Below are 13918 nucleotides of genomic sequence, written 5' to 3'. Positions count from 1 at the left end.
GCACTTAAACAGTTTTCTTAGGATATTTGTGAAAAAACTGTTTTACTCATAATTGAGCAAAAGCTAAATTTAATTTAAAGTATAATTTAAATTAAATTTAAACTTAATTAACAAAAGATAATTTAATAGAGAACTAAATTTTAATTTCAGTTTGGTCATTTTAAAAATTAAATTTGATATATTTTAATAACTAATTTTACCATATAAAAATTAAACAATAAGTCTCTAAAGTCCACAACATGTATGAATAAAATTCACGAATGAGAAAGTTAATTCAAAATTCCTGGTCTGTATTTTTAGGGAAAAGAAAAATGCTGATAATTTTAGAGAGCAAACTGAATGTTGCCACTCTTAGTAGTAATATTGTATTATATGTTGTTAGTTCAATATCTTTAAAAACAGTTTATACTTGGAGATAGGGCAGGAAGCTTTTATATTATCTTGGATATTTTTCTTATTTCAAATATATATTTCCCCGAGCACCTGGGGTGGCTCAGTCTGTTGAGTGTCTGACTCTGGATTTTGGTTCAGGTCCTGATCCCAGGCTTATGGAATTGAGCCCTGTGTCATGGAGCTTCCTTAAGGTTCTCTCTCCCTCCCTCATTCCCTCCCTCTCTCCCTCTGCCCCCTTTCCCTTGCTTGCACATGGGCATGTGCATGCGCTTTCTCTCTCTCTCTGTAGAAAATATGTATATATGTCTGTGTGTGTGTGTGTGTGTGTGTGTGTGTGTGTGTATATACATACATACATATGACTCTTTTATCTGCATTTCTTCCTTAACAGAATTGTAGGCATTTGATAAATAAGTGGCCAAGTATGTCCAACAGTCATTCTCCAAATATTACTGTTTTGTGGATATCAGACGAAAACAAGTACTAGTACATTATTAAATGTGGTAATTTTCCATTTCATTCCATTGAAGTAAAGCTGATTTCTTAAAACAAATTGATCTAGAATATTAGAAAAGATTTATTCTTGTTGCATTGTATTTTCCTCTGGTACCTAATTATTTTGAAGTAAGGGACCCATTAAAGAATTTTAAACAAATATATCTTTATATGAAATACTATATGAGATGTAACTCTGCTGACTGACTCTGACTTCAGTTTTCACTGGACATGGAGAAGTATTTTCAAGGGTATAAATTTTAGTTTCTGAGTATGCTGGTGGCCACTATATTTATTAGAGAAGTTAAAGTAAAAATTGAGTAGGAAAAAAAACAAAACAAGGATCATTAATTGTTTTATTGGCTCAGGTAGTTCACTGTCAGTTTCATATTGGACTGACTTAAGGATCCAGATTTAAGCAGTTTGTATTTTTTTCTTTCTTTTTTTGCATTCTGTTAAGTGTAAGAAGAGAGGTAGAATTCCAGTTGATGGTTGTAGTCCCACTTAAATGGGACTGAGGAAAGTTTTGGTGAAGAAAGAAATTGAATTCAAGTAAGGTACCTTTATTTACCATGTGTATTTAGGGTTGCATAGAAGATTCTCCACATGCCATATTTAATCAGAGTTTATATAATAGTATATAGATTGATTAATGCTAGTTCATTTAAATTTACTTGAGTTTTTTTTTTTTCTTTTAATTGGCAAGGATACATTAGAATTGATGGACAATAAACTATTTAGAAACAGTGTTTACAGTATTAGGTCATCTTATTTTTGCTTTATCAAAGAAAATGTTTTATTATGGAAATTTTGAAACATAGCAGTGTTGAAGTTCATAGTGAACACCTGTATAGCAACCACCCAGATTCTGTTTATAATTACTATACTTGATTTATCATGTATTTATCCAGCCTTCAATCATCTTATTTGATGGTTTCAAAGACTTCTTCCTAAATAGTTAAACATGCATATTATTAACTACAGTTCAATATTTCCTGTTCTTTTTCTTTTTAGCTAAAATCTACATACAGTGATGTACACAAATTTTAAATGTACCATTGGATAAGTTCTGGCAGTTAGTGTATACTTCTGTGTAACTCAGATCCCCTACCAAGTTATAGTATATTAACATCATCTTGAAGTACCCTTGTGTTCCTTCTCAGTCCCCACCCCAACATCCCCAGAAGCAACAACTCTTTTGATAATTTTCTCCCACAGATTACTTTTGCTTGTTCTAGAATTTCATATGAATCAAATCTTACAATAAGCACATTTAAAATTTAACAAAAATTTATAGGTTCTCACTTTTTTTTTAATGTTCATTATTGAGAGAGAGAGAGACAGAGCATGAGTGGGTGAGGAGCAGAGAAAAAGGAAAACACAGAATCTGAAGCAGGCTCCAGGCTCTGAGCTCTCAGCACAGAGCCTGGCACAGGGCTCAAACTCACGACCTGCAAGATCATGACATGAGCCGAAGTCGGACGCTCAACTGACTGAGCCACCCAGTCACCCCTATAGGTTCTCAATTTTAAGCAGCATTTACAGATTCCTATAAAAGCTGGTGGTATAATTAATTCATTTGAGCACATTTTTTAAAATGTTTTTTTTATTTTAGAGAGAGAGAGCAAGCAGGGGAGGGGCAGAGAGAGAGAGGGAGACAGAGGATGCGAAGCAGGCCCCATGCTGTCAGCCCAGAGCCCGATGCGGGGCTCCAACTCACAAACCACGAGATCATGACGGGAGCTGAAGTCTGACGCTTAACTGACTGAGCCACCCAGGCGCCCCTGAGCACATTTTTAAGAGTTTAGAAGGCCCATTAAATTAAAGAAACAGCATGTTCTAAGGTTTACCAAGATTGAGTTTTAATTTAGATTGGGCATGGCAAATAAGTTTCAACTTTCATTGTAGGATTTGACTGGAGCTCTGTGTTAAGATTCTGAGGCTGAATGTGGGCATATAGAAGTGTTTAGTGGTGTATGCCATTGTCCCAGAAGGTAAGGAATTGTGGTACAAGAACCATATATTAGCTGTTCCTGAGAAATGGTTGGCAACTAACTAACTGACTTTTATACTGCAGCTTTTGTTTAGTTAGGGTCTTCTATTTTCTGGAAGTCAACCTTACTGAGTTCATTCCAGTAATCACATATTGAATAATGTATAGAAATTAGAGGAGAGAGTAAGTGATTGAATCCAGTAGCTGTGTGTGCATGCACTACTTGAGTTATTTACAGATAAACATTTGATTGCTGTGTATTTATGAATAGGGGAGTAGGTGAGGGTTGAAATACAGAGAAAGCAATAGTTCCTTGTCACATATCCCAGAGCATAATGTAAAAATCATAATTAAAAAAAAAAACCTAAGTAATGTTATGTAGCCCTAGACCTATATTTCTATGAACTATTAGAACATTAATTTATTTTAAGATTCAAATAAAACATCAGAATTTGACATGTCAAGATAAAAGGCTAAGGTATGTGCCACTTAGTGATTTTCCTTGCTAGTGGTTTTTTGGAGGGAAATTAAATAAAGGACTTAAGTTTGCAAAAATATGATACAGCTTTCTTTTGCTTGCCAAGTAGGAATAAATATCTCCAGGTAAATTTCCATCTCTCTGCAATAATTTCTCAATCTCCATAAGATGCCTAATACTGTGGTTTTAAGTGGTACTTTGAAAGAACGCTAATGAATGCTCTTCTACTTTCTCACTCATTGTATTTCATTTTGTTCAGCAAGCGTGCAGTGTGCTGTACATGCTGCCCCAAGTGTCATAATCATTAAGATGAGGAATAATAGGGATCCAGGGTTATTTAAATCCCAGCTCAGAACTTTGTGATATGTATAAATACCATGTATCATATACATTTATATAAATATTTGTATATTCATAATATATATAATAATTATAAACATGTATAAAGATATATTTATATGTTTTTAACTGGCATATTTGTCTCCCCCCATGTGTATGATCTTGATCCCATGTGGGCTGTAGGCAGGGCCAGGCACACCTGGGATCCTACGGGTGGGCACTGAGGCTTGCTTTCCCCAGCTTGTTCTTGTCAGGGCCACATAGTGGTGGCTCGGTCCCATGGGTGCTATCCCTGTCTGCCCCACCTCCACTCCTTATAGTCCAAGTCGCATACAGCCAGGCTGTGTAGGGCCCGCATCCACCTCAGGGACAGAGCTTCGGGCTATTACGTGAGTACCTATCAGAATGGTATGAAGACTAACTCAAACACACACACACACACACACACACACACACACACACACACACGTGTGTGTGTGTGTGTGTGTGTGTATACATATATATGTATATATGTGTGTATATGTGTGTGTGTGTATATATATATATATATATTTTTCCCCCCCTTAAAGAGAAGGGTGCAAGTGAGCAAGGGACAGAGAGAGAATCTCACGAGGGACAGAGAGAGAAGCAGAGCTCACCGGAAGCAGGGCTTGTCGTTTTTGTTGTTGTTGTTTGTTTTGTTTTTACATCGGAAGCAGGGCTCATGCTTACCTGATGTGGGACTTGAACTCTCAAAAGGTGAGATCATGACCTGAGCTGAAGTCAGATGCTTAACCACTGAGGCACCCAGGCACCCTCTAATAATATTTTATTACTGTTTTTCAAAATTAAAATACTGAAAAAGAATACTTAGTAAAGGATATTAAGGAAGAAAATGTGAGTGAATGGGGAAAGAGACCAGAATTGTTAGGATTGTTTCTGTTAAGATTCAGTCTGAATGCATAAATGTAACTGTGAATGCATATTTCATTGTAGAATTTATTATTTTTCTAGTAATATTAGTTTGAAAACTCAACTTCATTTTTCTAATTATAAATGTAGTATATGCTAATCATAAAAAAGCAAATAACGCAGATACCTATAAAGTATATATAAAATATATAATAAAGAAATACACAGCATCCAGGTGGCTCAGTCAGTTAAGTGTCCAACTCTTGATTTTGGCTCAGGTCCTGATCTCATGCACCTGACAGTGCAGCCTGCTTTGGATTCCCTCCCTCTCTCTCTGCCCCTCCCCTGCTCATATGCATACTCTCAAAATAAATGAAATAAATAATTAAAAAGAAAAAAGGGGCACCTGGGTGGCCCAGTCAGTTAGGCCTCTAACTCTTGGTTTCGGCTCAGGGCATGATCTCACAGTTCTGTGGGGTTGGATTCTCTCTTTCTCCCCCTATCTCTGCCCCTCTCCCACTTGCACTCTCTCAAAATAAATAAATAAACTAAAAAAAAAAAAAAGAAAATATGATCCAAATGGAGAGTTAAATTGGGCAGTGGATAGTGTAAATTTGAATTACACTCTAAAAAGAAAACACAGTAAAACCTTGGATTGCGAGTATCTTGTTCTGCGAGTGTTCTGCAAGACGAGCAAACATTTCTAATAAATTTTAACCTGATCAATGAGTGATGCCTTACAATACAAGTAGTATGTGACGCCAAACATCACATGATCACAGCTGAGCCAGTGGTTCTTCTCTGTCTCTCTTCAATGTGGGATTGTGGGTGATCGTGTCCCATACTCAGATACTTGGTCTCAGGCTGCAGCGTTTGGCAGAAATCTGATTTTTCAGAATGTTGGAAGGTGCCCACAACTGGCATCCTACCGTTGGATCCAACTGTTGCATTGTGAGCAACAACAAGAGGTTATGGAGGAGATCTCCTATGCAGAGGAGGAGGAAAAAAAGGTGGAGGAATCCCCCACTTCAAATGAGATTAGGGAGATGTGTACAATGTGGGAAGCTGCAAAATTTTGTAGAAAAGCACCACCTGAATACAGCTGTAGCAGTGTGAGGGATGAATCTGTTTAATGACAAAGCAACGTCACATTTCCACACAATCCTCAAAAGGAGGCAAAAGCAAGTGTCATTGGATAGGTTACTTGTTAAAGTTGCACAAAAAGAAAAAGATTCCATTGAGCCAGTAAATAGCAGTGATTCTGTTAGTGATAGTGCAAGTCGTCCTACACAATAACCCTCGTTTCTCTTATCTCCCTCACACCAGCCACAAAGGTTTTCAAAGGTAAGTACAGGTTAATTTGTTTATTTTTCTTTTTTACATTTTTTTTAAACATTTATTTATTTTTGAGAGAGACAGATTGTGAGTGGGGGAGGGGCAGAGAGAGAGGGAGATACAGAATCCAAAGCAGGCTCCAGGCTCTGAGCTGTCAGCACAGAGCCCCATGTGGGACTTGAACTCACAAACTGTGAGATCAGGACCTGAGCTGAAGTTGGATGCTTAACCTACTGAGCCACTTAGATGCCCCTGTTTATTTTTCTTTATATGCTGTATTTTCTTTATTTTGTATTATAGTATTGTAATCATTTTTATATGAATGTTTTTGGGTTGTGGAACAAATTGAGTTCCCACTATTTCTGATGGGGAAATTCACTTGAATATACACATGCTTTGGATTACAAGCAAAATGTTTCCAGAACGAATTATACTCACAAACCAAGGTTTTACTGTACGTTGCGTGAGAAAGTCCTATTTTTCACTTTTGAACAAGGTAATTTTGCTACATACAGATATAAATTTTAGGTAGACTTTCTTGTTATGCTAACATAAAGGTATATTTACAGTTAGGTGAGCACAATCATTTGTTCTGTTACAACTGAAAGCTTGTTCTTTCCTAAAGCAGGTTTAGTTGAATGAGTGTATTAATAACTCTCATTGTTTCAGGTAGTCCAGCAGCCTTCAGGAGGTATTGCAAAACAAGTGACCACACTTCCCCATTCCTCAGCATTGACCATTCAGAAATCTGGACAGAAGAAGATGCCAGTGAGCACTGCAATACCTGCCAGTCAGTTTCCTCCAGGTAGACCCCATCCCCCACCCCGCATCCCTGGCCCCATCATACTGGGTTTGGAACATGATGGGGTTTTGTGTTCTTTTTTTTATTTGTTATATTAAGAAAAGGTACTCTTTTAAAAGTAGGACCTAGGAGAGAGGACTGAAAAATCACTAGTACATTCTTTGTATATACATAGCTACTTTTTGGGGATATATATCTTAGAGTAGAAGAAGCAACTACTCATGGTATTTTGTAATTAGATAAAACAATGTATTAGTGAATAAAGCACTTTTTTTAATTTACAAAAATTGCTATAGCTTTATTTCTTTTTGAAATGTACTTTTTCTACACTTGGAAATCAGTCTTCTTTTCTTTAACAAAAGAAGCTTCATGTATTTTTAAAATATGCAACTATAAATGATATATTAACATCACTTGTCACTATTTATGCATATTTTCATAATGCTGGTAATCCTATAGGCTGAAGACTGTATGAAAAGGAATTTTGATTTTTCTAAGATGATTTCATGCAGGGAATAAATTCATTGTCATTTTTGAGTTTAAACATAGTTCTAGAACAGCTTGAAATTTCTTTTGGTTATTCTGGGTATATTAAAAGCTGCTGTCCTGCATTTCTCCTAATATGGCATGACTGATTTTTTTTAAATTCTTTTTTCTTCTTTTGTTTTTATAGCTTCCATTTTAAAGCAAATTACCCTACCAGGAAATAAAATTCTGTCACTCCAAGCATCTCCTATTCAGAAAAATAAAGTAAAAGAGAATGGAATAACATCTTTCAGGTAAAGAAAATAGTTACAATTTGGTCTGGCTTAAGGAAGTAGTATTAACAAAAAAAAAAGATGGCAGAATAGTACTTATAAAATAAATATCTTGATGCCTTTTTAAAAAGCCGACAGTACTTTATTGAGTATAATTTATAAATAAGTGTATAAATCTTAAGTGTATAGTTCAATGAATTTTGATAAATATACATCCCTGTATAATCAAGATGCTGAACATATCCTTTACCTTCATGTTATTTTCAAATCAATTACCTTCTAACCCTTGCCTCCAGCAACCTCTATTCTTTAATTTGTTTTTTAAAATTTAGAGAGAGAGAGAGCGCACGCACACACATGACCAGGGAAGGGACAGAGAGAGAGAGAGGGAAAGAGAAGCAGGCTCTGCACTGACAGCGCGGAGCCCAACAAAGGGCTTGAACTCACAAACTGCAAGATCACGTACCTGAGCCGAAACCAAGAGTTGGGCACTTAATTGACTGAGCCACCCAGGTGCCCCCAGCAGCTGCTATTCTTATGTCCATCCCCATAGATCATTTTTGTTTATTCTTGAACTTTACATAAATGACAAATTGCATTAACCTTTTTGCATCTTTTTCCTCTCGGCATGTTTTTGAGATTCATCCATATCATTTTGAATATTAAAAGATCGTTCTTTTGTATTGGTGAGAAATAACCTTTGTAGTCTCCTGTTGATGGACATTGGGCTGTTTCCAGTTTTTTTACAGTAATATGTAAAGTTGCTATAAACATTTATATACAGGGGCACCTGCATTAAAAAAAAATCACATTTATATACAGATTTTTCTGTGAACATAGGTCTTCATTTCTTAAGTAAATATCTAGGAGTTTGATTGCTGGATCAGTAGGTGAGTGTGTGTTTATTTAAGAAACTACCGGGGCGCCTGGGTGGCTTGGTCGGTTAAGCCTCCGACTTCGGCTCAGGTCATGATCTCGCGGTCCGTGAGTTTGAGCCCCGCGTCGGGCTCTGTGCTGACAGCTCAGAGCCTGGAGCCTGTTTCAGATTCTGTGTCTCCCTCTCTCTCTCTGACCCTCCCCCCCATTCATGCTCTGTCTCTCTCTGTCTCAAAAATAAATAAAACATTAAAAAAAAAAAAATTAAAAAAAAAAAAAAGAAACTACCAAACTTGGGGCACCTGGGTGGTTCAGTTGGTTAAGCGACTGACTTCAGATCATGATCTCATGGTTCATGAGTTTGAGCCGCATGTCGGGCTGTGTTGACAGTTTGGAGCCTGGAGCCAGCTTTAGATTCTGTCTCCCTCTCTCTCTGCCCCTCCCCCTCTTGTGTGCATGTGCATGTGCTCTCTCTCTCTCCAAAATAAATAAATATTAAAAAAAAAAAAGAAACTGCCAAACTTTACCAAAGGAACTGTACCATTTTGCATTTCCGCTAGCAATAATAAGAGTTGATTTGCTTTTCTACTTTGTCACCTCTTGGTATCGTCAGTTCTTTTGATTTTTACTATTCTAATAAGTGTATTATGGTTATTGTGTAGTTTTAATTTGCATTTCCCTAATGACTAAAGATATTGAACATCTGTTCTTGTATTTATTTGCTATCCACATACATTCTTTTGATGAAGTGTGTGTTCAAATCCTTTGCCCATTTTTTCTTACTGAGTTGATTTCTTATGGTTGATTTTTTTTTTTTTTTTATGGTTCATTTATTTTGAGAGAGAGAGAGAGAGACAGAGAGCATGAGTGGGGGAGAGGGAGAGAGAATCCCAAACAGGCTCCTCACTGTCAGGGTGGAGCCCAACATGGGGCTTGAACCCATGAACTGTGAGATCATGACCTGAGCTGAAACCAAGAGTCAGACGCTTAACTGAGCCACCCAAGAGCCCCTCTTATGGTTGAGTTTTTAGAGTTCTTTGTGTATTCAAGATCTAAGCTTTTTACCACATAAGTAATTTGGAAATATTTTCTTTATGGTATATTCTATCATTCGCCAGTGTTTCTCACAGAGCAAACATTTAATTTTGCTGAAGTTCAGTTCATTACATTTTTCCTTGTAAATTATATTTTTCATGTTTTACCTAAGAAATATTTGTGTAATCCTAGCTTACGGAGATTATCTTCTGTGCTTTGTTCTAGAAGTATTATAATTTTAGGTTTGTTCTTATATTGATATTCTAAAATTCCTGCCTATTTCCTGTATAAAAATTAGTGTGTGGATATTTTATTTTCTTCTTCCTCAACTTTCTTCCATTTTTAGTTGCATTATTTCTTTGTCATAATTTAAAATAATTTCTGCAGTAGTTTTTCTTCCTTGTCTCCATCTGCATTTTAGTTGTAGGTCTACTTTTATATTAAAATGATCATCATCAGCCCTTTCTCTAATGTTTTCTTAGTTATCTCTTTGTTGGAATGAACCAATTCTACTTGAGTAGAGTTCCTCTACTCAAGAAAGGCTGATTAGTGTAGAATTCCCTAAGTTCTTGTGTGTTAAAAAAAACAAAAAACTGCTGCAGTGTCCTTGATACATGAAGGACATCTGGCTGGATATGAAATTAACATTTTTGTAACATTTTTGTATTGCGTTTTAAAAAATGCTTCTCCACTATTGATTGATATTTATGTTGCTTTTATGTATTTGATATTCTCATCTGAAGGCCTTGAATTTATTTCTTCATCTTTGAAATGTAATATTTTTGTATCAGGATATGCTGTGAAACATTGCCCATTCTGACCTTAACTTCCCAATTGGCATGTTTAATATGCAGATTCTGCTCTCTTGAGATGCCTATAAAGTTTTCTTGGATTATAATTTGAAATATTAGTTCTAGTCCATTGTTTTATGTTTCACTCTTCAGGGAATGCAGTAGTATGGATTTTATTCTGTTTACCTCCCTTAATTTCCACTATTTTATCTCTGATCTTTTATTTATCTCCTTTTCATTCCTTTGTTTTTTATATCTCTCTTCAATGCTTGTTTTTTTATTTTTTAATTAATTTTTTTTTTATTTTTTGGAGAGTATGAGTCAGGGAGAGGGCCGAGGGGCAGAGGGAAAGAGAGAATCTTAAGCAGACTCCATGCTTACTTAAGATTCTCTTAAGCAGATTCCATGCTCAGCACGGAGCCTGATGTGGGGCTCTGTCCCAGGACCTTAGGATCATAACCTGAGCTGAAATCAAGAGTCATATGCTCAACCAACTGAGTCACCCAGGCACTCCTGAACATCTTTAAAACAGCTGTTTAAAAGTCGCAGTCTAGTACATCTGTCCCTGGGTCTTTTTCAGGGATAGTTTTCTGTGGATTTTATTTTTCTTTTAATTGGTCATACTTTCATGTTTCTTTGTATGTGTCATGATTTTTTTGTTGAAAACTGGACGTTTAAATCTAATAATGTGGCATCTCTGGAAATTAGATTCTTCGCATTCCCCAGGGCTTGCTGTTTTTTTGTTTTGTATGTGTTTTGTTGTTGAAGGATCAACCTGAGGTATACACTTTAGATCTTAGATCATCTTTAGCCTTTGCTTTTCCCTAGGCATGTTTGATGACATTCTAATTGCCCCCATACATTCTGTTGCCTTTGAATGTCCTAGTCTTTCATGTTGGGCTTCCAAAAGAGGAAAATGAGGGCATGAGGAAAAATGGAGACTGGCCCTTTAAATGCCTTGGCTGTCCCTATGGCTAGAGGGTGAGGACCTTACAACAGAGGGAGGAGTTGCAGCAACAATGGGCCACTCACTTCATTGTCTACATCTGTATGATCAGAAGCAACAATCAGTAATCCTAGCATATACTCCTGATATTTGGAGAACAGTTTTTTTCCTCATCCTAGTTGCCACAAGCTTCGTGCAGACTGCTCCAATACATATGCATAGTTGTCTGCTCCAGGGCTGCAGCCTGGGGGATGGGGAGCTTCTGCCAAACTAACAGCTGAAATTGACCCAAATAACCACAGTTTACCTTACCATCCCCTTGGAAGTTGGAAGCCTTCAAAAGATTCAGAAGATCCAAAATAGTTACATTAGACAGATTCCTGATGCTCTTTTGCCATCTCCCAGAATCCTTCTCAGAGTGCTTTTCATAAAGCTTTTCGCCTGGGTTCTTTGACTTTTATTTTGCAGTTTCTTTTTTTTTTTTTTTTAAGCGAATTACATTTTTAAAAAAATGTTTATTTATATTTGAGAGGGAGAGAGAGACAGAATGTGAACGGCAAGAGGGTCAGCGAGAGACAGGCAGAATCCAAAGCAGGCTCCAGGCTCTGAACTGTTAGCACAGAGTCCAATGCAGAGCTCAGCTCACGAGCCTTGAGATCATGATCTCAACTGAAGTTGGATGCTTGACCAACTGAGCCGCCCGGATGCCCCCTTTTGCAGAGTTTTAGTGCTCCATTCCTTAAGTGAAAAATCATCACACAATGTCAGCTCTGTTTCTTTGTGCCTCAATTCTTTTATAGGATCATGGCCTACACTCTGAGTCTTGGCAGCCTTGGCAGCCTTGAACTTTTTCCTGTCTCTCTATCCTCATGAGTTTGCCTAATGCTCTTTTGGCTTTTCTACTTAGTAGCTGCCCTCTCCATGGCTCCTTATGTCTTATTCCTTATCAAGAATTTGCACATGCCCAAAGGAAAAAACAGCATGGAGAGAATTTTGTTTCCTCTCATGAGGAACCTCCTATCATGAGGTTCTCTTCTCTTGGAACTGTGGTTCCTCAAGACCTGGTTTTCCCAGCATTTACCTGCCTTCAAAGAAACTTTAAAAAAATGTTTTGGGCTTTGTTAGTTTTGTTTAATCAGAACAATTGTCTGTTATAAGTGATAGTCTACAGCAGAAGCAGAAGTCCTAGTGTAATTCTTTACACTTTTGTGTATTGCAAATATCTATTGGAGTTAGTGTTTTCAGTACACTTTATGGTGTATTTTAAAGTAGTTGAATTTAGCAATTTCTTATATATGAATTACTTATTGATGTCTTATCCTCCTTGGTATCATAAAGATACCTTTATAATATTCTAACAATTTTTAAGTTTTACTTTTTAAATTTAAATCTTGGTCAACAGGGTTTAATTTTGAATTTTTTTAAATGTTAATTTATTTTTGAGAGAGAAGCAGAGAGAGGGAAACAGAGGATCTGAAGCAGGCTCCACGCTGTCAGCACAGAGCCTGATACAGGGCTCAAACTCAAACCATGAGATCATGACCTGAACTGAAGTCAGATGCTTAATCAACCTAGCCACCCAGGCACCCCAAAAGGGTTTAATTTTGGATTTGTTTGTTTCTATGACGTAGGGTAGGGATCCTACTTCACTCTTTCTCATATGCATAATCATTTGTTCCAACAACATTAATGAAGACTCAATGATCTGCAATGCCTCCTATGTCATATACACATGGATCTTTTCTAGGCTGTCTATCCATTTTAGTTAATCTTTTCATCTCTGCTTCATCTTTTTGGTTAATTTGTTTATTTCCAGTAGGATGCTTCTCAATTTACCATAACTTCAAAATAAATTTTGAATCTGTTAAGGTACCTCCTCTACCTACCTCTCCTTATTTATTTTCCTTCCTTCACTTTCATAGCCCACCTCTCCACTCTTACTGATTTTCATGTCTGTTCTTGGGATTTTGCTGTTCCATATAAATTTAAGTATTTGAATTCCACCAGAAATGTCTGCTGGAATTTTTAATGGCATGGCCTTGAGTCTATTGTCCTTCAGCTGATTTCTTTATAATTTTTAGTCTTCTGTCTATAAACATGATTTATATCTTCATTTATGCATGCTTTCTTAAACATCTTTTGATAAAGTGTTACAATTTCATCTATAGGTATACACAGTTTGTTGAACTTATCTGTTGAATTTATTCTAGGTGCCTCTTTTATTGCTATTATAAATATATTTTTGGTAATTGCCTTTTCTGTTACTACATAGGAATGCACATTGCTTTTTTTTTTTTTTAATCCTATGCCAACTGCCTTGTTAAGTTCTTATTTCTGATAATTTTTAGATTATTTTGGGTTATTTATGTAGACAGTGATGTCAGGAGTGATACTAGAATTATGGGTTGACTTTTTGTTTTCAACACTTTAAAAATGCTGTTCCCATAGTTTTGTGTGTATGTGTATGTATTCACTTTCAAAGGTAAAAACATACAGGGAAAAATCACCCTGAGTTAAACTACAGTGAAACAGCAGCACATTTGAAATCCTACTAACATCAAACATTGGACAATCAAATATTCATTGTTAAAAATTATTATAAAATGGTTAAAAACAAAATGTGGAATCATAAACATGAGCAAGTAATAATTTTCTATTAAAAAAATGAGTATGGGACACCTGGGTAGCTCAGTCATTTGAGCATCCGACTTCAATTCAGGTCATGATCTCATGGTTTGGGAGTTCGAGACCCACATCCAGCTTGCTGCTGTCAGTGCAGAGCCTGC

At 36.4% G+C, this 13918-nt stretch overlaps 1 protein-coding gene across 2 annotated transcripts in view; it reads left to right on the top strand.

Annotated features, from left to right (window-relative positions):
* Positions 1-13918, top strand: part of TAF4B (TATA-box binding protein associated factor 4b) — a 125840-nt gene that overhangs the window by 33384 nt on the left and 78538 nt on the right. For both annotated transcript variants that reach the window (XM_058692461.1, XM_058692462.1), the window contains 2 exons: positions 6594-6729; positions 7400-7505. In XM_058692461.1, coding sequence (XP_058548444.1) covers positions 6594-6729; positions 7400-7505 — 242 coding nt within the window. The remainder of the gene's footprint in view (positions 1-6593; positions 6730-7399; positions 7506-13918) is intronic.

This window comes from Neofelis nebulosa, chromosome 11 (assembly GCF_028018385.1).
Source record: "Neofelis nebulosa isolate mNeoNeb1 chromosome 11, mNeoNeb1.pri, whole genome shotgun sequence".
In the NCBI taxonomy this organism is placed as follows: domain Eukaryota; kingdom Metazoa; phylum Chordata; class Mammalia; order Carnivora; family Felidae; genus Neofelis; species Neofelis nebulosa.
The sequence above is the reverse complement of the archived record's forward strand: the minus strand, read 5'-3'. Positions and strand labels throughout refer to the sequence as shown.